The 25794-nt window shown below is 41.3% G+C and overlaps 1 protein-coding gene across 7 annotated transcripts in view; it reads right to left on the bottom strand.

The window, feature by feature from the left end:
• FRAS1 (Fraser extracellular matrix complex subunit 1) overlaps positions 1 to 25794 on the bottom strand; it is a 460403-nt gene that overhangs the window by 80056 nt on the left and 354553 nt on the right. For 6 of the 7 annotated variants that reach the window (XM_074396330.1, XM_074396334.1, XM_074396333.1 and 3 more), the window contains 9 exons: positions 24947 to 25095; positions 24601 to 24763; positions 22722 to 22857; positions 17209 to 17399; positions 16042 to 16195; positions 14607 to 14870; positions 12546 to 12734; positions 10360 to 10479; positions 9898 to 10077 (listed from right to left, as the gene is read on the bottom strand). In XM_074396330.1, the coding sequence (XP_074252431.1) occupies positions 9898 to 10077; positions 10360 to 10479; positions 12546 to 12734; positions 14607 to 14870; positions 16042 to 16195; positions 17209 to 17399; positions 22722 to 22857; positions 24601 to 24763; positions 24947 to 25095 (1546 nt within the window). The remainder of the gene's footprint in view (positions 1 to 9897; positions 10078 to 10359; positions 10480 to 12545; positions 12735 to 14606; positions 14871 to 16041; positions 16196 to 17208; positions 17400 to 22721; positions 22858 to 24600; positions 24764 to 24946; positions 25096 to 25794) is intronic. The other variant, XM_074396331.1, reaches the window with a different exon arrangement.

Genomic DNA, 25794 nt, shown 5'->3' with positions numbered 1-25794 from the left:
TCAGCTTACTGCAACCTCTGCCTCCTGGGTTCAAGTGATTCTGCTGTGTCAGCCTCCTGAGTATCTAGAATTACAGGCACACGTCACCATGCCTGCCGAGTTTTTGTATCTTTAGTGGAGACTGGGTTTCACCATGTTGGCCAGGCTGGTCTCTAACTCCTGACCTCAGGTGATCCTTGACTTCCCAAAGTGCTGGAATTACAGGTGTGAGCCACTGTACCTGGCATAAAGTGTGCAATTTCATAAACTTTGGCACACCCAGAAACCATCACCTCATTCAAAATAGTGAACCGATTCATCACCCCAAGTTTCCAACTTAGGCTTTATAATCCTTCCATCCTTCCCTTTCCCACTGCCTATCCCATCCCAAAGCAACCAATAAATTGCTTTCTGACACTACAGATTAGTTGGCATTTTCTCTACTTTTTAATGAATAGAATTATATAGTATATACTATTCCATGTCTAGTTTCTTTCATTTAGCATGCTACACATATAAAGCTGCTGTGATTATTAGCATCCAAATCTTTGTATGGACATAAGTTTTCATTCTTCTTGGTAAATCTCTAGCTGTGAAATGCCTGGAATATATGATAGGTGTATGCTTAATTTTTTAGGAAACTGCTAAACTGCTTTTCCAAGGTGGTAGTACCATTTTATATTCTCACTACACTGCATGAGAGTGCTAGGCTTGATCTTAGTGGGACTTTCACAATTCAACCCAGCAAACACTGAGCACCTACTAAGGGTAGAACACAGTTTGAGGATTGCTTATAGATGGTGAATCTTACCTTTTAACAACTCTGGGAGGTTGAGGTTCACATATTACCCCCATTTTGTAGATCATGACACTGTAGTTTATATAATTAAAAAGTTATGTGATCTATCCAATGTCACATGGCTAATAAAGGGGCAGTGCTGAAATTGGAATGCAAGGCAGTCTAATTTCAAAGTTTACTCCTGCTAGGAGCACTTTTGATAAAACCCATGTAGACAAGAAACCTCTTGGATTTCACCCTTTGTCTTTAAAGTTTTTTTTAATATAAAAATAATATATACTTACTAAAGATAATGTGAAAAACCTAGACAAGTAGGAAAGAAGAATCGTTCATAGACTTACCCTGGAAAAGAAGCAGTATTTTTGAATTGTTCCTTCTAAAATACTTTATTGGCTATACCCTCTTTCTTGTCTGAAATATTGATTTTAATGGGCTTTAATATTATCATTTAAATGACACCCATAAATATGTGTCAGGGGTAACAAGTTGCATCTAGAACTTGAGCTTTAAGAGGACAAGGATTTTTCTTGTTTCTTCACTGATGTGCACCTAGAATAATCCCTGGATGCAGTAGGTGCTTAAACCATATTTGGTGAATTAGTTTATTTTACTCACTATAATCTATACCTAAGAGGTTCTATTGAGCACATACAGTCACACACCACATAATGACATTTCAGTTTCAGTCAACAACAGACTGCATATAATGGTGATCCCATAAGTTATAATACTGTACTTTTTTATGTGTGGATATGTGCAGATACACAAATACCATCGTGTTATAATTGCCTACAGTATTCAGTGGAGTAATATGTTGCACAGGTTTATTGCTGAGGAGCAACAGGCTATGCATTTAGCCCAGGTGTAGCTGGCTATGTCATCTAGGTTTGTGTAAGTGTACTCTGTGACGGTCACAAAATAATGAAATCACTTGACAATGCATCTCTCAGAATATATCCTCATTGTTAAGCAATACATGACTGTATTTTTAATCCTCATCCACTTTTTATTTTTAAACTTTTAGTCTTTCCTAATCGGGTTTTGGAAGACTTCCTCTGCTCATTTGCCAGCAAGGAGATGTTTCTAATAACATATTGCCCCTACCGCTGTCACAGCAAGTAGTTGCTATTTGAAATATCTTGAAGGGTTTTCATCCCATTGAAGGTGTTTTCAATCACTAACCTGCTGGCTAAACTATGTATCTGGCAGTATTTTGGAGACCCACATTAACCCTGCCAGTTTTTCAATTCCCCTGGAGGGCTAGCACGCTAAAGAAAGCACAGTCCAGGTCAGGGAAATGGCGTGGAAATAAAGCATCTCTGAAGAAACAGCGTGTTAGAGGACACCTCGGTCCTCCCGTCTGCAGCACAGCTATGGGCAGTTCTATGCATGTTACCCGTGTCCTATCTCAAGCTCCTTCTATGAGAGACTCTCGCCCTTCTTGCTTTAGGATTTTTGCAAAGCCTCTTGCGACGGGTTGCATTGAACCCTTTCCCCACCCCAAATTCATATGTTGAAGTCCCAACCCCCAGTATTTCAGAACGTGACTTATCTGGAAATTGTGTCAATTGTGTCATTGTAGATGTAATTTAATCACATGAGGTCACTGGGGTGGGCTCTAATCAAATAGGACTGATGTCATAAAAAAGGGAAACTTGGATACAAACGTATCTAGACAGGGAGAATACCACACAAACAAGAAGATGGCCATCTTCATGCCAAGGAGAGGGACCTGGGCCAGATCCTTCCTTCACAGCCCTCAGGAGGAGCCAATCCTACCAACACCTCGATCTCAAACTTGCACCCTCCAGAACTGTGAGGCAATACATTTCTGTTGTTTAAACTACATATTCTGTGGAACTTGTTATTGGCAGCCCCAGCAAGCTAATATGCCTCTGCTCTTAGGGATAACTCAAACTAAGAAAATGGGTGCATCTTATTTTGAATGGTCTCACAATACTGAGAGAGGTTGGAATAAAGAGGAACAAAAGAACACCTTTGCTAAAGTATCACCTCTGAGAGGTGTTTCCCAACTAACCCCCACCCCTCCTCTCTTAGGTGGAAGCTGCTCTGGTTTGGGCTCCCCTGTCCTCTGCCATGTTGCTGTCCCGGCTACTGAAACACATGTGCACATATTTGTCTAATGCCCTCGACCTCCAAAAATAAGTTTTCTCTTGTAGCAGCTACTCGGTAAGTGTTCGTTGAACGGAGAAAGGAAGGCAGGGAGAAAAGGAAGGAAGGAAGCCTTTCTAATATGACAAGTACCATATGTAAGTAATTACAACTCAGCCTATAAATAGAATTTCATTGAGGCGCTTTTAAAAGACTGTCATATTCTAAGCTCCATCTCTAGGAGACTTTATTTATTGGTTCAGGTAGGGCCCAGGCATCATTATTTTTAAACACATGCCACTCACTCAGGTGATTGCAATGTGTAACATTAGCCTGTGTAACATTCTAAGCACTCAGGTGATTGTAATGTCCAAACAAAGCTGAGAACCCCTGATGTAACAGAAAAGTAAAAGAACAATCAGAAAACCTGCTTTGGTTTCTTTCTTTGTGTCTTCAATGCTTTCTTTCTGCACTATATGAGTCACATAGGCTAGTGCAACACATTGCCTTATTTCATTGTATTTTTTTGTCATCTCTTGTAGCTGGAACAGTCATAGCCCCCTCAGAGGTAGCAGATAAAATGGTGGATGACAACAAGATCAAGTATTTGATCTTACTTGATCTGTGCAGTGGTGGGGTGTTGGTTATGTCTGAAGATTCTGCAGGTTTAAAAAAATTATTTTAGATTCAGGGATACATGTGCAGTTTTGTTACAGGGTATATTGTGTGATGCTGAAGTTTGGGCTTCTGTTGATCCTGTCACCTATATAGTGAACACAGTGTCCAATGGTAAGTTTTTCAGCCTTTCCCCCACTCCTTCCCTCCCCAGTGCCTAAGTTGCCTATCTCTATGTCCAGGTGTACCCAATGTTAAGCTCTCACTTATAAATGAGAACACACGATATTTGGTTTTCTGTTTCAATTTCTGCAATATTTTTAATAAGAGAAATTGTGTGAGTTTACTGACAGAACTATTTATATCTGGTGAATAAAAATTATGCTTCATATGACTGTCACTAAACTGGTAACTGATAAGAGGTGGCACTTAAAGCTCAGTCATGACTAGGTTGCCTAAAGAGGGCTCCATACTGCAATTTCTCCATACATGAGGATGTGATACAGGCTAACCTTCACAAAGACAGAAAACTAGTGAGGAATGAGGATTATGAACGGGCTGAGGCTGCACACACAACTGAACAGGTTTAACTATCCACAGTTCACACACTCTAGGAGGCAGCCTGGACTCTAGGGGGTTCTGATTTATGGAGGTGGCTGAGTCAAAGCCCAAGACATTACATGGAAGTCCTTACTTTGACCTCTCTCTGTGCATTTCCTAAGGACAGTATTATCTATCCAAGCCACACAGGCTCTCATGATGCTATCCCTCCATTTTGAAATCTGGTCGAGATGATATTATGGCTTCTGGACAAAATGTCCACTTCCCTTAGAACTTTCAGAAGTGAACTTAAAGGGCCAATTGAGGTAGGGAAGAGAAGAGATGCTTGTTTGAAAGGGCGTTTACCTTTTTTGGAGCTTTAATTTAGCTCCTTCAAGAGATGAGAACTTGGCAGTGAGTACAAAGCAGAAAGTGGAAAATTTGTGGGCGACACCTTGATAAGTTAACTCTTAGCAAGAAAGTTCCCCGCAGAGTTTTGTCATAGCCAAAGGATTTAAGGATTTAAGATGTCTAGACTCATCCTTGAGGATACTCATTTTCATGGGTACGTCAGTGATTAGTAAATAGCTGATGAAAGGACTTTCAATTTGATGAGGGTAAAGCTCTTCATCTGCCTGATTTTAAGATTTAAGAGCAAGATAGAAACCTGAGAATGGTTAAAACAACATCACCACAGGGGTTGGTTCCATATTCCCAGAAGGGTAGGGAAATATTCCTTGTAGCCTCTGATTCACAGAGGCTGCATGAAGCTGAGCACTGTACACAATGCTTTTCTTCCAGCAGCATCGCTTACAGAATCAAGAAGCTTTGTGGGCTGACAGGCGAGGAGACCGACCTCGGGTACCCCTTGGTGCTGTCCTCCTATTGTACAAGGGTCCTCCTCTGCTTGCCTTTGCTAAACACTAACTTCATTTGAAAAGTTTATTTTGGGCTCGTGTTCAGCTTCCAGTGGACTCCACAGCGGGAGGAAAGCAACGGTGGCTGTCTCACTCATGGATGCAAGAAGGAGCCCCCGGTTGTCCATCAGCAAAGAGCCTTTTAATGGCTATCTCAATGCTTTTAGGAATTCTGACAGATCGGAGAGGATCTTTTCTTCATCTGCCCAAGCAGTCATTATGTCACTTCAGGCTTTGAGGAAGGTGTGTTGTAACTGGTGAGGGGAATCCAGCATGAGGTAGCCCTCCTTGAAGTATTGCAGAAGCAGCAACTGCCTAAGTCCTGAATGAAGCACATGGGGTGCGATGGAAATAAGTAAGGTGTTGTGAGTTGTGTTGTGCTGAGGGCTGTCTCTTGGAGCTATGCTGACTTCAATATGCTCTACTGGGAACAAAGCTAAAACTAAGAACAAGGATTCAGACGTCGGATTAGATACCATAGCCTATTATTTCTAATTAAGCCACTACTGGCCTTTTAGACAGAACAGTTACGTGGTTCAGGGCTTATCGCATTCATTGCTGGCCATTTATTAAGAGCATCCCTGTCTCTATCCTCCAAATGCTTGTTTAGCCACCATTACCCTTCATCCCCATTTGAAGCAGTGCAACAACTTGTACCCTAGGGGTGACAACCAAATGCCCTACCCCTTGAGAACCAGTGCTGTCCAAGAAATTGCTGTATTCCAGTATTACTCCTCTCCTGCTTGCAAAAGATATGACTCCTATTAGTTAAATAATTAGACGACCAGTTAGATTCTACATTTTCCAGCCATCTCACAGCTTTGTGTACATACACTCTTGCCACTGGAAGGTGATCAAAAGTGATATGCATTCTTTGAGGCCTGGCGCGGTGGCTCATGTCTGTAAACACAGCACTTTGAGAGGCCAAGGTGGGTAGATCACTTCAGGTCAAAAGTTCAAGACCAGCCTGGCCAACATGGCAAAACCTTGTCTCTAATAAAAATACAAAAATTATCTGGGTGTGGTGGTGTGCACTGATAATCGCAGCCATTTGGGAAGCTGAGGCACAAGAATCATTTGAACCTGGGAGGTGGAGGTTGCAATGAGCCATGATCGCACCACTGCACTCCACTGAAAAAAAAAAAAAATGTGTCATGTGTTCCTCCCTGCTGGCTGGGGGATGACCACAACTGCAGCATTCACCTTGAGCCAGAGGTAGAAGCCTCACGCTGAGGATCACTGAGCCACCTCACACCCTGGAATCACCTGCCTTTGGATTACTCTGAAAGGAAACGAATGTCTTGTTGAAGTCATTATATTTTAGAGTCTCCTAGGTCCAGCAGCCTAGCTTCTATCCTAGTTAATATAACTCCTTACTCTAATATCCCAAGAAAAACAGGGTCTTTGGGGTCTACTGATAGATAGAAACCCTGATATGAGGGTGTGGCCTGCTCAATCTTGAAAAGACAGCATATACAGGGACTGGACTCTCTCCAGTGACAGAAGGCTCAGGTCTGTCTTCTGCACACTTCGCATAGGCAGATGGCTCCCTACATCTCCTATGGTGAAGAAGAGATTTCCCCACCTTTTCTTTTTACAGAGGACAATCAATTATAATCAGCTGACCAAGCAAGACAGCATGAAAGTAAGTCTATTATCCAGTTAACCATCAGGAGGGTGTCTGCAGCACCTGTGATTAATAATTACAGGAGGACTCTGGTCCCCAAATAAATACTTTGGTGCCCTGTACTACAGACACTGGCCTAGAAGTTGCTCTGCTCTTCTTGGAAGGAACTGAAACCCCCCACCAACCCCAACTTCTGGTAAACCCATCCTCACCCATTGAGACAAGTAGGGAGGTGCTGCTGCTTTTTGCTAAGCTGTAGCCATCTGTCTTCAGGGAGGCTAGTAAGTAATCAACATGTACTTCCTCCAAAGGGTGGCTTTTGACATGTAAAAACAATCAAACCCATGGACATTTTTTCATGCGGGGGAGGTAGGGAAGGAGACAATCCTGGCTAACTGCAACAGAAGGAGCTCAGTGTGGGGTCAGTGGTGAGGAGGGCAAGGAAGACTTGTTCCATTAGCCAAGGGGAGGGCCCCCAGTGTAAAGAGAAGAGGGCTGCAGCCTTGTATCTGCTCTACTCAAGAGTTACTGAAAACAGGCAGATTGAGAAAAACTAGTAGGAACTGGGGAAAGATGTGAATTAGGAAGTCAAGCCCATCAGAAAAGGGCACGTGAAAGAACCGTCCCAGGTACAGAGCATTCCTCCATTTCAGAGGGCGCTGTTCGGAGGAGCGGGAAGCATGATCACCTACTGGCCTCTCCTGAACCAGAGCTGGCTTGGTCTCGGAAACCAGATTTTAAGCCCAGGAAAGGCTGAGAGCTGTGAAAACAGAAAAAGCAAATTTGGAGCCTGCCCCCTCCCCTCCCCAACAGGACTCAACACAGCTGGGGTCAGGGAAGAGCTGGGGCTGCTACTGACCAGCAGGGAGGCAACTGCAGTGCCTTGCAGGGAGCTTGGAGCTTTTGAAGGCTCTGCACGGTGTGGATGCCCTCGTCACCTAACACAACAGCCAAGTCTGCTCTTTCATCTTAGGAGAGATACAATCAGCAACCTGACAGAATTCTGGCAGAGGCAATTAGCTGTGAATTCATTATCTAATATCTCAGCAGCCAAGGTCTTGGGGGCGCTGCTCTGCATAGTTCCCCCAGGAACTTACAGACAAAATGGTAGGTGACCTGCTCTAATTCCCACTAGGGATTTTAGCCAATCTTTCCATCCCTGTGTACGCCCTCTTGCCAGACATGTACAACATGCCCTCCTCCACCATCACTGTGGACCCAGATGCAGTCTTCCTTCCTCACTTCCTCCATCTGATCACCCTCCACCTTTTAAAGCTCATCGCTCCCAGCTCCCCCCTTCATTCACTCTGCTGCAGCCACCCTGGTCTCCTTGCTGCATCGTGATTTGCCTGATGGAACTCACCTCAGGATGTTGACATTTGCTGATCCCTCTGTCTGGAATGTCCTTTTTTATTTTTAAATGCCTCAGCCTGGCCAGCTCCCTCGCCTTCTTCAGATGTCTGTTCAACTGTCATATTATTACAGAGGACTTCCCTCACCTGCTTGCTCCCTGTGTTCCCCCCTGGAATAGCCTTACTTCTCTTGGACACTCATCACCCTCTGACACAGCATATATGTGCTTGCTTGCTTGTTGTCAGAATCCTCGCATTAGAAAGTGGGTACAATCAGGGCAGGAACTTCCTGTGTTTTTCGGTTTCCCTGGTTGAATTAATGAAGACTCTTATAACCTAAAATCTGAAAAGAATCCATGAAGATCTAAATCCCCAACATGCTGTCACTGCCACTATGTTCTAAGAAATAAAGATAATTCTACCCTTAGATTGTCTTTTTTTTTTTTTTTTTTTTTTTTTTTTTTTTTTTTTTTTAGACAGGGTCTTGCTCTGTCACCAAGCTGCAGGGCAGTGGTGCAATCACAGATCACTGCAGCCTCAAATCCCAGGCTCAAACAATTCTCCAGTCTCAGCTTCCCAAGTAGCTATGACTACAAATGTGTACCACCATATCTAGTCTTTAAAAAAAAAAAAAGAAAGAAAGAAAAAAGAAATGATGTCTCACTATGTTGCCCAGGCTGGTCTCAAACTCCTGGGCTCAAGTGAGATCCTCTCACCTGAGCCTCCCTAAGTGCTGGGATTAGGATTACAGGTATAAGCCACTGTGCCTGGATCTAGATTTTTATTCAGCAAATATCTCCTGTCACTCACATTCATTCAGCTGCCAACTTGTATAGGTTCTTCCCTGAAATTCCTTCCTTTCTTCCTTCCTCATTCAACCAACAAATGTCTACTGAATACTCACTAGGTATAGGAATTCTCTCACACATTATTTTCACCTTCCTATTCTCATGGCTGCTGCTCTAGGTGAAACCCCACTGCTTTCTACCTGGCCAAATATGAAAACTTTTTAACCCCTGCCACTGCCTCCTTTTTCTTTCCTTCAGTTCATCCTGTTAGACACTACCTGTTGAATTTCACTTTTCCTCCTCGCTCAAAATTCCACAGTGACTCACTGTTGCCTACTGAATAGCCATTACTTATCCCAGCTTTGAAGATCCTCCATAAGGACATTTTAATCTAATGTTTTCATTTCCTCCTTTTCTCAATCTACCCATGAGCCCCCATCTCCTACTATTTTTAGAATATGTGCTTCAGTTAAATTGGCCTACTTATTGTTTTTTCAATGTGCCTCCCATGCTACTCCCATCTCTGGAAAGAATACAAATTCTGTATCCCCAAACTCTGTTTTCCAAGGGCACTCTTAAATGCCATCCCTGTGCACTTTCTCACCCAATGTAACCTCTCCCACTTTTAAACTCCTATAACACCATGTTTATACCTTTCTTAAAACACCTGCCATATTTTCTCCTGAGTTATGGTTATGTGCAGAGGTTCCAAATCTTACCCAACAGAGAACTCTGGAGGGCAAGGATTATATCTCATTCATCTTCATTTCCTGAATCTTGCTCAGTACACATGCTCACTCACTATTCATTGGATTGAATTTTTAAGCCATGCAGAGTGCCTTGCATAATGCCATGTGCTCAAGCGAGTATAGATGAAAAGCTGGATGCAGTGTTTGCCCTAAAGGAATTTACAATCTAGTTATGGAGACAAGATTGCATACAGAAAATTTTTACATGTAATTTTAATTTACCTTCAGTGAGTAATCATTAAGCGCCTGCTGTGTGCTAAGTATAATACAAGCCAGTGTAAAATGGTCAAAATTAGTGAGGCAGAAAATAAATACAAATTAAAGCAGATTCTAGGTATACATGATACATGATGTGGCTGCCCTCAACACTTACTAAGGCCCAAGTTTTGGTTCAATGAATCAAGCGATGATAGACTTACCTGGTGATGTTGCATGTTCCAGGTGGCCCAGCTGTGGCTGTCCGGTGATTCTGTAGATCAATTCTGCAGGCCCACTGTCCTGGTCAGTGGCAGACAGCTGCAGGGTGGTGATTTTCTTCACTGAGTTTTCATCCAAGACCAGTCCTTTATTGGTGATGATGACTGGTGGGGATTTGTCTTCTGAAAATATCAGAAATAGTGTTTTGAAATGAGATCGTCTCAGCCTCCTTTGTTTAACTCTAGGCTGGTGCCAAAAAGTAAGATCTGAGTCACCTCTAGGCCTGTGTGTTAGAGAGCACACCAAGGAGCCAGGGCTTTGTGCAGTAAAGGGGGTATGATTTTCCATTTCTACACCAACTAGGTAAAGGGAAGAACTCGAGCCTCGAGGTGAACAAAGTATAAACTATATAACCTGAGAACTGCTAAAGTAGTTATATATCAGAAAACCAAATGTCCCTTTACCTAGAACGCTGATGGAAAATGACTGGTCAGTCAATCTGTTGCCTTCTCCATCAACCACATCAAATTTAAAAGCAAAGATCCCACCAGGTTCTCCTGTTCCATGACTATATTCTATGTGGCCTATAAAAAGGTAAAAAAAAAAAAAAAAGTCAAGATTTGCTATTGTGCTTTCTGCCCTTATTTCTGAAGCAAGAGGTGGGAATTCAATTGGTATTCACACTGAAGAATCAATTCACACCTTCCTTGCTTTGTCATTGCTTTTGACATTTTAATCTAATGTTTTCATTTCCTCCTTTTCCTCTCCCACCATCTACTTTCTCATAACCAAAGACCTTCTCATAACAAAATCACCCTAAATGACATTTCTCATGGTTGAGGCTGAGCCTTTTTGAAAGATCAGCTCATCCTCTAAGGATATCTCATAAAAACTAGATCCACGAAACTGCCCATGTGTAAATGTGCACTGACCACACTCACATCACCTGGAGTGACCCTATTATATGCCTGTATCACGGGGCAAAAAGACACAGAGCTGTACCTCACATTCTCCCAGAACTCTTCGCTTTTCAAAAATTGCCCAATTCATCGAGCAACATGGGCTATAGCCAACCAACAAATAAACTCCACATAGAACTCAAAAGGATCTAAAGGGAGAAGTTCAATGAAAAGGTATTACATTTTTGTTAACCTACAGCATCATTTAAAAGCATCTATCAGTTTGGCAATATAAATATAACCAAATTTCTGGGAAGAGAAGGCTGGTCTTATTGATGGATTGATTGACTGATTGACACAGATTCTTACTCTGTTGCCAGGCTGGATGCAGTGGCACCATCTTGGCTCACTGTAACCTCTGCCTCCAGGGGTCAAGTGATTCTCCTGTCTCAGCCTCCCAAGTAGCTGGGATTATAGGCACGTACCACCACACCCAGCTAATCTTTGTATTTTTAGCAGAGATGGGTTTTCACCATGTTAGCAAGGACGGCCTCGATCTCCTGACCTCGTGATCTGCCTGCCTTGGTCTCCCAAAGTGTTGGGATTACAAGCGTGAGCTACCATGTTCAGCTGGGTCTTATCTTTTAAAAGTAGACACTGACACATGGAATAATTAAGGAATCATTCTCCTTTTGCCTCTCCCCCTGGCCTTCACCAAAGTGCAGCCAGGTCCAATGAGAATTCAGCTGTTGTTAATTTTAGGTGTCAGTGTGTGAGCAGGACCCTTATTTATAGTCTGCAGGGGTATATTTCCACTTCTAAACAAAATTGCACATCATCACATGACTTTAGATTACTTCTTCCCCAATATATAACTATTTTTTTCCTTTTAGTGCCCCTGAAAGCACTGTACAGTAACTACGTAGCATTTAACATTTACGCCTTTACATTACATCAGCATTTCCTGCAGGAGGGATGAGCCATGTAATTTCCCCTAGGCAGCTCCGATTTATGCCCTTCCATTTTGCTTAGTTCATTAACTTGTGCTCTCTGGGGAGCTGAAAAGAGATATAAATTGCTCACCTAAGGAAAGCGTAATTTTCACCTTAATCCATCCCAACTCACTTATTTTTTCCTTCTCTCTCATATACACTTTTTAGCATCACAGCAAGTCAAAATGACTTTTTCTCTCCATAATATCTGCAAATGCCATCAATGCTAAGTCAAAGCATGAATACATTTTACCCAAAAAAGATAGGGCCTTTTTTTTTTTTTTTTTTTTTTTTTGAGATGGAGTCTCACTCTGTTGCCCAGGCTGGAGTGCAGTGGCGCCATCTCGGCTCACTAACCCCTCTGCATTCAAGCAATTTTCCTGCCTCAGCCTCCTGAGTAGCTGAGATTACAGGTGTGTGCCACCACACCCAGTTAATTTTTGTGTTTTTGTAGAGATGGGGTTTCACCATGCTGACCAGGCTGGTCTTGAACTCCTGCCCTCAGGTGATTTATCTGCCTCAGCCTCCCAAAGTGCTGGGATTACAGGCATGAGCCACCATGCCTGGCCTAGGGCTTTTTAAAAAACAAAACAAAATAAAACAAAAAATAAATGAGGAAACAAAGAAGAGAACAAATGAAGCTATTCAAAACAAAGAGTGCATAGTTTATTGCCATAGGCTACCAGACATTTAACTCCCATTTTACTACTGTAGGTGCAGTCTATGGAAGCCTGATTGGGCAGAAGAGAACTTGCTGACCTTGGCTAATGTCTGCCTGGGTGAAACTCTGGATGGGGCCTTTCGTAGAAATTTGCTCTAGGTTGCCATGCTTCACCATCTGCAGGCGCCCTGCCCCAGGATCTTCCTTCATGATGTACATAACCTGATGGTCATTTGAATCAATATCTGTCACTTTCAAGTGCTGTTCTGTGATGTGTGCTACAGACCCTTGGGAGAGAATGAAAGAGAGTATGTTATTCCCCAACATTTCCTTTGAATGGGATATCAAATGATTTTAGGCGACTGGAGAACAAATTACCACATTTTCACTGGGTCTAGGAACCAGGCACTTGCCCTTCTCAGTTTGCAGCTGAATACATTATAGTTTCCCTAGTGAAAGAGTCCCAATGTTTCGATTTGCTAATTATCCCTTGAGTTTACAACTAAGCACTTTTTTCCTACTGGTCCATTTTCATTCTATGCTCCTCTTACTCAGTGACCTATCAGTTAGTACCTAGATCTATAGAATAACTCCCAGGTCTGTGATGCAAATAACTCCTAGATCTATGATGAAATCTGCTTGGGTTTAGTTTATTTACTGTCTTGAGGATCACCAAATCAGAAAAAAATAGCTTTACATAAACTCAAACATATCTTGTTGCCATCTCAGTTGCCATCTCAGACCAAGTAGTGAAAATCAGCATCCCTCAGAACAGAGGATGTGCGGACTGTTAGTAGCAAGGAGAGCTGAGCCTCTGGGCCCTGGGCACTGCACACGTGTTGGGGATGAAGATAAGGCACTGGCTAATGGCAAACTCCTCAGGATCTTGCCACTTGCTTTATTCTTCAGCCACTTTATCATGTTAAAAATAGTAAATTCCGGTAAAGTAGAGCCTAGTCATTCATGCGTAATACATCCTGGTGTTTGGAGTGACAATCTACCATGGGCTGTGAACACTCCTGCATGTTCTTAGTGGGTAATACCAAGAACACAAAGGCCCTGACCATGCTTTACCCAGGCTATCTCTCAGGGAGCAACCTTGAGGGATGAGGTAATGTCTTCCTCTCAGACAAAAATAAGACTTGTGTTCTGCTGCTATAACATGGAGAATTTCCCAAGCTCAGTATTCTCTTCTGTAATGCATCCTACTGCATGTGAAAGTGTCTATCTTGGTCCCCTACTTCACCCTTATGGGACTAGGATGGCAGAGGGAACTGATGCAAACCTGCAGATGCCCATGCTGCCTACTGTGCTATGAGTAACAAGAGTGCTGTGTCTCTGATGGGGGAATCTTCTATCTTCTACCAGCATCCATGAAAGAGTAACAGGTTAGTTTACTAGCTTATAAGTAGGATAAAGTCAAATCTTAGACTTGATACCTAAGACCTTTGAGAACTACCAAGTTTTTCAATATTATTATACCATATATTTTTCACTGCAAAATACACATAAAACTAAGAACAAACAAAGAACAGAACCCTAGTAAGATGCAGACACCCTGGGCAAAAGGTCCACTTCTTAATTAAGTAACTTCCAACTGCAAACTGTTCTAGACTAACACTTGTCACAGGTCCTCCAATGTTGCTTAAACATGAACAAAATTGTGAATGTTAAATCCTAGAATATCGTATCTGATAATTCTCAATTATTTGCATAATCATTTTTAATGCATGATGGGTTCCCAGCTGCCCCTCCCTGGATTTTTTTAAATAAGCATCTTAAAAATTCTGCTGTATTTCTTTTGTTACGTGTTTCCATAGGATTTGTTGAATGGGAGTAATGTTAAAGGAAACCTGTGCCTATGAGTAGTTAAATAAATTAAGATTTTTGAGGGCCCTGGGAATACTATAAACTCTTCTCAACCTTTTCCCAAATTCACATACATAGGCATCTGGTCCAAAGAATTTTGGAGGTTCACATTTGTCACTAACAATTCTTAGTATCCCTAAACAGTTTTCCAAAACTCTAATCTCCCCAAGTACAGAACAGCTACTTTAAGATCCACCCACATCACTAACCTGGAAGAAAGAACTACATACTGGACAAAGAAGAAATGAAGATATAAAAACCATAGCCACTCTCCTTGATTTTTGTGGTACCTGCTGAGAGCCGTAGGCCTTGGTTTATAGCCAAGTGGGGTGTGTCAGTTGTAGGCAGTTCTATGTAGATCTCCATCCTCCCTGTGTCCATGTGGAGGCCATCAGTGAGGGAGAACTGGAACTCATCCACTGCCATGCCAGGGACACCAGGAATGTACCCAATCAGCCCAGCTAGGATGTCCTGGTATGTGAAGGAAGAGCCCTGGGCTAAAACCATTCCATTCTTCAGAGGCTCTGAAGCAGTTTGCTTCTGGAGTAGATGACCTGAGGAAGGAGGTAAAGAAAAGCAAAACAATGGTAGAATACATACATACAAAATCAAAACATTGTCTAATTTTGCCAAGTAGTATGAGTCTGAGTAGAATGTCAAGTGCCTCAGAGGCTCTTGGTGCCAACAGCTTAGCATTTTACATAGAAGCACAGGGTGCTGCTCTGTGGCCTCATCTACAAATAAAGAAGACAAAGTCTCACTTATCCTAGTTAAAAAGTCTCTTAAGGAGACACAGATGGATACGGTAATACAGTGACTTACAAATTACATCTTCATCCAAGAATTCAAATTCACTTCATTATCTAAATCTTATTTTTTCCTTCTGCAAAATGAAAATAGCACTCTCTTTACTCACTGTCCTTCTCTTAAGGCATCAAGAGTGAGAGATAGGAATATGCTTTAAATTCCTTTTCAATTAAAGGAGAAAATAAGCATCTTTTAGATTGAAGCATATATTTCTATTTTCAAGGGTCATGTACCACAACAGGACAGTCAAAGTGCTTCTTTCAAGAAAGTGAAAGTGAATGGAAGCAAGGTGAATTACAATGCCCAATAATCTTCTATTAACCCTTCAGCTACAGCAACAACTTAATCTTTAAAAGACCAACGGGCAATACAATGAATTGAGACACCCACTTGCATTCCAGAACTTTAGCCAATAACTGGGGAGATGGCTCTTAAAAAAAGAAGTAGGTTGAAGATCCCAACAGTGGTTTTTGCATCTGGTTTAAATGAGGAAAAGTGCTTTCTTTGCAAAAGAAACAAGTTCATAAAGACGTCTAATATGCATTTACAAGGGTGCATGAAATGGCTCAGGATTATCAAACACTGATGTCTACCTTGAGAAGAGGATAGAGAGACTCTGAGAAGAGAAGAGGCAAACTCTGAAATCTTTTTTGCTTAAAGTTACATAGAAAAGAAAAAAAACAGCTGAAATTAAACTTCAGAGACACTAATTAACTGGGATTGAGACTTCTTAAACAACCAATGTCTACCATGACTCCAAAAAATATTAGCCAGCTGTGAATTTGATTATACTTTGATGCAAAGAAAGCACCATATACAGAAAAAGAAAAGAAATAATCAACTGAAATACATGTGTTTTTTCTAATAGCCCATCGGCCATCTCAATTAAGAAGCTTTTCATAGCAGTTTGTGCCCTACCGTGGTCAGGCTTTTTTGTCAATATAAAAATGAGCTCATTATCTGGGGTGTCCAGGTCTTGCAGGCTCAAAGAAGAATTGCTTATCACCACTCCCAAGCTCAGCTGCACTCTGAGGGGCTGCAAGGTCATCCTGGGAGGCTCATCGTTCTTCCTCTGATTAAAGTATAAACTATTAGATCTCACACAGATATTTAAGAAGAAAGAAAATGCACATTATTCAGAGACAGTATCATTGCTACAGAAACTTTCACTATTAAAATAGCATTTAATGTGTCACCATCTTTACTTCTCAAGCAAAACGATTAGTTTGAAAATCGAGCAAGTAAAGGAAATAAAATGTCCCCTTCAAAAGAAGCTGATGGACATTTCATAAAAGTATTCTCAGATATCTTCCATAAATACAATGACCATATTTTCTAGACCAGAAATATGGACATGTGATTTGACAAGTACAAGTATTAATATATTTTGGAGATAAAAGACCACACTAATTGAACTCAGAACTGTCTTAGAAAATGCTAAGCATATGACAGTACCTGTAGGAGGACACCATATTTGAAAGTGTGGGTTTCTAAAGCTGTCTCCCTGTCCTGGTGCCAACCCGTTTCCACCATTGATCCTTTAGAGTGCCAAGGGTTCTTTATATTTTATTTTCCCAAGGTAGTGGGTACTTCATTCTGAGGTTTATCTTCCCCCTTCCCCATCTCTCTCTTGGTACAGCAACGCTGTGTGGTTGCTCAAATAAGAATAAATACAATATCAAGTAACATATTTCTTTGATGTTACAATTAAATAAACGCAGTAAAATAAGAAAAGGCAAATATGCCTGTAGAACCAAACAAAATTTCAGACAAAAATAGACATATATAAGTTTTCATTTAAATATCTAACTGGCAAGGCATCTCTGTCTGACCTTCACAAACTGTTTTTCACACCGAACAAATAAACTTTATCTCGAAATGGAAATTCGTATTTCTAACTCAAACCTTCCCCAAATGCCAAGCTTAATTCTACAAATTTCCTGAAGGCTATATTTTTTAAATGACCTTCAACTTTGAAGGTCAAATCCAATCTTTTTTGCTTTTGAGTCCCTATAAAGAAAGCTGTTTAATGGTGTGAAATATTGTGGTCAAGGGCTCAACCTTTCCAACTTCTAAAGTCTTTACCTCAATGGTGATATTGATGCTGTGAATTTCTGAACGACTGGTTCCATCACTCACATAAAAACTAAAAATATCATGGGTTGGCTCAATGCTTTCATGAACACTCTGAAAGTAGTAAATGTAGTTTTCCAGGACGTCTTGAATAGGGAATGATGCCTCTAGGTCACTGGTAGTTTCAGGGCCAAAGCGATCACCTGCATCAACATCAAGAGAGCATTTTTACTTTGATCTATCAATTTCTGCTTACTAGGCTGAACTAGAAAACGAGGTATCATTTTCAGCAAAAAATGAAAATGTGTTTGAGGATAAAGGTGGGAGAGTGGGATAAACACAAGATCAGGAATTGAAAGGCCTGAGTCAGATCCCAGTTTCCTCTCTGATCATTTCTCATCTGTAAATGGATATATTTGCCCTGCCATTTCCACAAGGAATCAAATGAGATAATATGCAAACACACACACACACACACACACACACACTCTCTCTCTCTCTCTCATAATAATGTATATAACACAGAACCATTGGTTGTTTTATTAGGAGTCTCTGATCAGAAAATGTTACTAGGGCAAGTGACAATACAGAAGCAGACATTTTACCTTATGCTCCAGCCAGTTTCAAAACCATTCTATCTGGCACATCCTGCATAAGGAACCCTCTTTCACTACATAAGAAAATGTTAAATGCATATCTTTTAGTCTAAGAAACATCTGTAGTGTTAACTGTATATCTTTTTATATAAGAAACATCTGCAGCATGTTTTCATTGGACCTCCCAATTTCTTTTTCTTTTTTTTTTTCCAACCAGATTGTTGTTATTGTTGTTGTTGTTTTTTAATTTCATTTTAGGTTTGGGGGTACATGTGAAGAACATACAAGATTGTTGCATAGGTACACACATGGCAGTGTGGTTTGCTGCCTTCCGTCCCCTCGCCTGTATCTGTCATTTCTCCCCATGCTATCTCTTCCCACCTCCCAACCCCCATCCCCCATTTTCCCCCAATGGACCCCAGTGTGTAGTGCTCCCCTCCCTGTGTCCATGTGTTCTCATTGTTCAGCACCCACCTATGAGTGAGAACATGCGGTGTTTGATTTTCTGCTCTTGTGTCAGTTTGCTGAGAATGATGGTTTCCAGGTTCATCTATGTCCCTACAAAGGACGTGAACTCATCGTTTTTGATGGCTGCGTAATATTCCATGGTGTATATGCACCACATTTTCCCTATCCAGTCTATCATCGATGGGCATTTGGGTTGGTTCCAGGTCTTTGCTATTGTCAACAGTACTGCAATGAACATTCGTGTGCATGTGTCCTTATAGTAGAATGATTTATAATCCTTTGGATATATACCCAGTAATGGGATTGCTGGGTCAAATGGGATTTCTATTTTTAGGTCATTGAGGAATTGCCACACTGTCTTCCACAATAATTGAATTAATTTACACTCCCACCAACAGTGTAAAAGTGTTCCTATTTCTCCACATCCTCTCCAGCATCTGTTGCCTCCAGATTTTTTAATGATCGCCATTCTAACTGGTGTGAGATGGTATCTCAATGTGGTTTTGATTTGCATTTCTCTAATGACCAGTGATGCCGAGCATTTTTTCATATGTTTGTTGGCCTCCTGTATGTCTTCTTTTGTAAAGTGTCTGTTCATATCCTTTACCCATTTTTGAATGGGCTTGTTTGTTTTTTTTCTTGTAGATCTGTTTTAGTTCTTTGTAAATTCTGGATATCAGCCCCTTGTCAGATGGGTAGACTGCAAAAATTTTTTCCCATTCTGTTGGTTGCCGATTCACTCTACTGACTTGTTTCTTTTGCCGTGCAGAAGCTGTGGAGTTTGATTAGATCCCAAGGGACCTCCCAATTTCTTAAGGGAACCTCTGCATGGGTCAGAGCCCAGCCACTGGGATAGTGCACCAGGGCTATTGTGATGCTCTGGAACCATTCAGAGCTCAGGTACGATTCAGATACTATGACGTTCAGGTAGGATTCGGGCACTGAGGTGCTTGGTTACCACCATTCAGGTACTGAGATGCCCGGTTACCATTCAGAGCTCCACAGAAAATGCTGGCTCACATTACTCCTCTCACCCCAACCCCAAACACTGCAAAAGGCCCAGGGGAAGAGTAAGCAATATCTAAATGATAGATGTCTTGTCTTTTGCTTGATTTTAGTTTGAGTCTAATCGATTCATTTGAAATTGTCATTACAATGTTATTCTAGAGAGAGGAGAAAAAGAAAACTCCTAGTCTTCAAACATTTCCTGGATATACATCAACACAGAAAAGTACAGCTAGCAGATCTGAAGGCCAGAGGCTTTCCTCTTTCCTTCTCCAGGATCCTTTGCAAAAATCAGATCATAAATTAAAAGGCTATTTACTTCCTGAATTCTAGACAGTGTCACATTTATTAGAATTCATTTGAGAGAAGACCTCTACACAATATTTTTCTTTAATTACATAAATGTTCTTAAATTTTACCCCTCAGCTTTTATTCCTCTAGGCACTAGAGGCTGAGTGAGGTCCAAGTGGCCAGTGACCCAATAATCACTAGGACATATAGTTCAGGGTTTCCAGAAGGAACAGCTAATATTCCTTCCAATTTTTAATTTTTCCTTCCATTTATCACTTTAAACAGGGAAGTGGTGTTTTTGTGTCAAAAATAGCCTAAGTAGTGACTGGGCACAGCGGTTCATGTCTTCAATCCCAACACTTTGGGAGGCCAAGGCAGGAGGATTGCTTGAGCCCAGGACTTCAAGACCAGACCAGGGAACATAGTGAGACCCTGTCTCTACAAAAAATACTCCCCCAAAATTTGCCAGGCCTGATGGTGCATGCCTCTATCCCAGGTACTTAGGAGGCTGAGGTAGGAGAATTACTCGAGGCTGGGAGGTTGAGGCTACACAGTGAGTCGTGATCTTGCCACTGCACTCCAGGCTGGGTGACAGAGTGAGATCCTGTCTCAAAAAAACAAAAAGCCTACGTAAATGATGCCTATAAATATACACAAGTATAATAATGTCTTATTTTAAATCGTTGAAGAACAAACTGTTCAACAAGTGAATCTGTCACTGAACCTTTAAGCTCCAATCCTTTCCATTTAAAAAACTGTACCTTCTATTTCTGACATAAATCTTTCTTATTAATGTGCTACCTGCTTTCTTAAACAGAACATATGATGTGCAAATTAAATAGGTGTTGAAGACGCAGGCGCTCATTGTGAACATCCATTACCGCATAGCACTGGAACACAGCAATACCCAGAGGGAATCCAGGTAGGTCCTGTCTTGTTTGTGCCAGTCCTGAATGAATTCAGACTCCATGCCATTAGATTTCATATCTAACAAAACAATTATTCTCTTTCTTTTCTTGGTAAAAAGTAAAAGCTGCTTCTTTTAACAGTTTTTAAAAAGATGTTTTTCTGATCAGCTGGGTTCTAAATTTAGGTAGCTAGTTTCTTTTGTTTTTTGAGGCAGAGTCTCCCTCTGCCACCCAGGCTACAGGGCAGTGGCGTGATCATAGCTCACCACAGCCTCAAATTCCTGGGCTCAACTGATTTTCCTGCCTCGGCACCCCAAGTAGCCGAGACTGCAGGCATGCGCCACCACGTCAAGCTAATTTTTAAATTTTTATTCTTTTTTAGTAGAGATGAAGTCTTGCTGTGTTGCCCAGATTGGTCTCAAATACCTGGGCTCAAACAATCCTCCCACCTTGTTCTCCTAAAGTGCTGAACTGACAGGCTTGAGCCACGGTGACCAGCAGCTAGTTTCCTATGCAGAAGACAGACTCAGCTCTAAACAGAGGCAGAGAAGCCTCTCCCATGGGGCAAGGGATGGGGTCTTTAGTCAATATACCTTGTGGCAATTATGTTGCCCTTTTAAATGCTTGTTTGTTCTTCTCACATTTCTGCCAATATTATTGTAGAGCAGCAGTTCTCTAAGTGTGGTTCTTGGGCCAGCAGCAATAGCATCACTTGTGAGTTAGTCAGAAACACAAATTCACAGGGCCACATCAACCTCCTAAAACAGGAACTCGGGTTGCCTCCCCAGGAATCTGTTTCACAGCAGATTCAACCCTTGAGGTGATTCTATTGCACCTTAAAGTTTGAGAACCACTTTTTAGAGAGGTTGAAGCTTGCCAGAAATTTGACTTCTTAGCCAATGGCTAGTCCTCTACATGGAATATCTCTGCACCTCCGTGAATTTCAGGTTGATACAAAACCATGCTCGGAAGGCTTAATAAGAAACCACATGGAGAGAAGGTGTGGGGGGTAGATACCCTTTCATTGTTTCTCACCTTTGCCTATGCGCTTCCTTCTGCAGGAAATGCCACTTTCCCTCTGTCCAGCACCATTCCCACTAGCTCTTTGGGTTCCAACTCAAATGCCACTTTCTCAGCCTTTTTTACTTCCCAGGAAAAAGCCATTGCTTTGTCCTACTTACTCTCTCAGCGCTTTGTTCCTTTCCCTGTCCTAGCATTTTTCATTTATTGTAATTTATCAGTCTTCCTATCTGTCTCTCACTCGAGGCACATGGGTTTGTGTCTTATCTTTACATCCACTGAATCTAGCACAAACATTTGTTGAAATAAACCTAATTCTTCAATAAACAGATCTGAGGCACACATTGAAAGGCAAGGGGGAAAAAAGACTCATGACTTGTATAAGAAAACACTGCTAAATGAGTTTCTGGTAACCAGGCTCAAATCCCAGGCCCCATGCTGGCCCCAGACACCTGCAGTCAGTGGCCTCTCCATGGGAGCTGCTAGCTGCATGCCAATTAGAACCCAGCACTGGCTCTCAGGCAGCTTCGTGCAGGGAAAGCAGCACGGCAACCTGCCAGGAGCTGTCTCAACTGCCAGTCACAGCAGGTCTCAGGGGACCTGTGGACAGTACATGCCTTCTTGCCTCCCCATCTCTGTGATAACCACCAGAGAGCCCAGGGCAGATGGTGGAGGGGAGGGCTGTGGAAGAGGGTGTCACAGATAGACAAGCTTGCATTTCAATTCATGTCATATCTGTAGAAGGAGCTGAGACAGAAGCTGTGGTTCAGCTAAACTGCAGCTGCCTCACAATAAAAGCACAGGAACTTTTATTTCCTGGACACTCTGTTCTGAGTGTAATCCACAAGCCCTTCTGCCCCATTGCTGGCATTCCAAATCCCCTTCCCCTGCTCTATTTTTTCCATAGAATTTATTCACCTTCTAACATCTTATACAATCTTCTCATTTATTAGGTTTTTATTTGTCTCCCCCACCCCACCAGGATTGAAGGCACTGTGAAGGGAGGGGGTTTGTCTGTTTTGTTTATTGATATATCTCTCTAGTGCTTAAGTAAGTGCCCAGCACACAGAAAATGCCCAATACATTTTTGTTGAATTAAGGAAACTTTCCTTCCATTTCTTCGAAACGGTTCTACTCCTCTATAGTTCTCCATCTCCATGTTTAGTTGGAACCAAGGTCCTCCTCCCTCGATCCTCCCTTCTCTCAAGGTCCTGAACAGTTCTACAGGAAGTGGTACCTGTTCCTGTGTTCTCAATGCAGCCATATTTGGGCAGAGCACTTAGTTTAATGATGGCATCTCCGTGGAGGTTGTCATCATCATCAGTAGCAAAGAAATGGTGAAATGAGAGTGGGGCTCTCCCTCCCTCGTCAACCTAAGGAAGAAAAGAACGTAGATAGTCCTTGGTGATTTCACATAACCACAGTTAAAAAAGAGCTGGATTGCAAAGTGCTGCTCGGGTGACCTTCCAGCACTAGTTCCACTTCTTTGAGGAGGCAGACCCTCTACAGACGAGATGAGGAATGTGTATGCTGCTGAAGCCAGGCAATCTTTCAGCGCCTCTCAATGCTACACTCAGACGTGATGACTTCTGTATCTCCCTTCAAAGCTGTACTTCATTCAGTGATGGATCTGGTTATAAAGCAGCTCTGGCCCATTCTAATCACCCGCCTCACTTCAGCTGCCTGCCAGGATGGCCACCTTCCTTCTGCATCAACATTCAAAAGCCCACAGCTAGAGAATGATAGATCCAGTTCTCCTGCAGATACTGTGAGGGTGACTGTGTCCTATAGGCATTCTCAACCAGAATAAAAGTCCCATTTATTCTCTTATATTATATATTTATAGGTGTGTAGCAAGAAAGGTTCACCATATCTGAAAGCTAGTGCTTATCTTAATGTCAAGGAAGAAAATAAATCATTATAAGTAAAAGCAGTTGCTCAAACTAAATTTTTCCTTTAGGGCTCTATTTTATATGCTAACCCTGCAACCTGAGCCTGGTGTTTTTTACTAGCCTGCTGGAGATGGTCCAGCCATTTCACCTGAACAACTCTTAGCTAACTGCAGGAAGATTATGAAGGGGAAGGTCACTCTGACTCTGGGAATGTGGACAGTCCAAATGGCTTCCCAAAGGTGTAAAAATGGAAAAATGGGAGGAATATCAGAACCACTTAGAAATAACTCAGTTTTATGAACTTTCAGTTGCTCAACAAAACCAGAAAAACTCCTGAGCTTCTGGCATAATGGTATGTCCGTGGAGCAGGGAGGAAAGTGAATTAACTTTTGTGGACTCCCTACCATGAACTGGGTACTGTGCTAGGGGGTTTCCATACTATTTTATTAATCATTAGAGAAATTCTTTATGTAGTAGAAAATGATAATATTTTAAAGAAGGGAGCCAGGTATGAGGCTACAAGTCCATAGTCTCACTTACTAGGGAGGCTGAAGTGGGAGGATTGCTTGAGCCAAAGAGTTCAAGCTCAGCCTGGGCAACATAGTGACACCTCCTCTCTTACAAATATATTAAAAAATTAAAAAGACAAGGAAACAAAATGTAAAATAAATAAAAATTTAAAAAGACAAGGAAACCGAGGCAAAGAAAGATTAAGTGTATGGTACAAGGTCACTCAGCTGATAAGTGACAGAACTGGAATTTGAACTCATGTCTGGGTACTGAATGATCAGAATGCATTTGTATTGCTCTGCTCAGAAAGGAACTGTCAATATTGTTTACAGTGCTAAATACTGACTTGATTTAAGGAGTGATTCAGGGGCATTGTCCAGGTTTTAGTTACTGCCAAAATTAGATTATAAACTCCTCAAAGATATATTCTTTTTCTATTTTTTTTCTTTCTTTCTTTTTCTATTTTTATTCCCAGTACTAACAACAGCTAGCATGGTGGCTAAATAATGTAGATATAATGATTTGATCTTTTGCATATTTATTTTCAAACTTAATAAAACCTTGTGATTGAAAACCATGCATATCTTGATACCACTGCCTGGATATTTTGGGGGAAATACTTGGCAGCAATTTAGGCAGAAATCCTGCGATGATATTTCTATGGATTCCAGCTCTCTATAGTACTCACTGTTTACTGATGTAAGAATTGTTTACCGTGATAAGATCAGCAAAAGCAATGACTGGAGGTGGGTCTTCAGCAGGAGTGATCATGATGGTAAACATCTGATTGTCCAGATGGTTGTGGTCCATGTCAGAGACAGAGAAATAGAAGCTATCAGTAACCAGATGACCATCCGTTTCAAACACAGCTGAGTATCTATAAAAAGCCAAAAAGAATCAAACGAATAAGCCACGATGACAAGCCAGGTAAGACGGCTACATCTTTGTTTAAAAATGGGGCCAAAGCAATATATTCTTTCAACAGAGCTACAACCAGTTGCTGAAATATTTTCATACAATTTTTAAAGAATCTGTCAAATAATACAAAATGATTATGTACCTGATTTTCTTGTTGTTGATGTCTTCCATTGTGAAATTGGAAACTTCTGAGAGTTCTTCTACCTCAGACCCTGAGATTCTTAAAAGGGTACCATATGTGGGCAGATAATTTAACTGAATCCAGATCTCTGGGTCGGGGGAAGAATCATCCTAATGAGGTAAATATGAGGCAGGACATGAATGCACATTTGCGGGAATAAACACTTCCAGTAGCTAAAGATCTACGGGTGTTTCTCTCTCTGCTAATTGGAAAAGTCTCTTTCGGTTTGTCATAAAGCAACATTACTTCAAACTACAGTAAAAAATCCTAGTGTTTATTCTCCCCCAAATTCCTCTTTGATAACATCTTTTTTCTAAGGATAGCTCAAGGTAAGAGAAGGGAAATGCACTTTAGGTATGGGGCATAAAACAATGGGATGCCTTATTGTTATCAATACCATAAAAGCCATACAAGATTTTATTTTTATTATAAGCATTTTGTAAAAAAAAAATAAAACTTGATCAGCTGTAAGTCATCATTCTGTAAACAGAGATGTAGGATTTTTCTTGAGTTTCTAAGGATGGTTTGATTTTAAGAAACAGGCACAATTTCTTTATAATATATAATACAATGATAAAATTCCATAAAACAGAAAAAAAGTAATTTAGCTTAGCCAATGGCTCGCTTTAAGCAATATTCAATATGATAAAATTTTAGATTAACTAAAGAATGGCTGAAGTCTTATGGATTTGATTTTATCTGCACTGAATCTATGAATGTTCACTTCCCAAGATGCCTAATGTTAACAAAGACCATTACTCTTTCCTTCTACATTGTTTGTTGAGAAATAAAAAGAACTTTCTCTGTTC

Source organism: Saimiri boliviensis, chromosome 3, assembly GCF_048565385.1.
Source record: "Saimiri boliviensis isolate mSaiBol1 chromosome 3, mSaiBol1.pri, whole genome shotgun sequence".
NCBI classification, from domain to species: Eukaryota; Metazoa; Chordata; class Mammalia; order Primates; family Cebidae; genus Saimiri; species Saimiri boliviensis.
The sequence above is the reverse complement of the archived record's forward strand: the minus strand, read 5'-3'. Positions and strand labels throughout refer to the sequence as shown.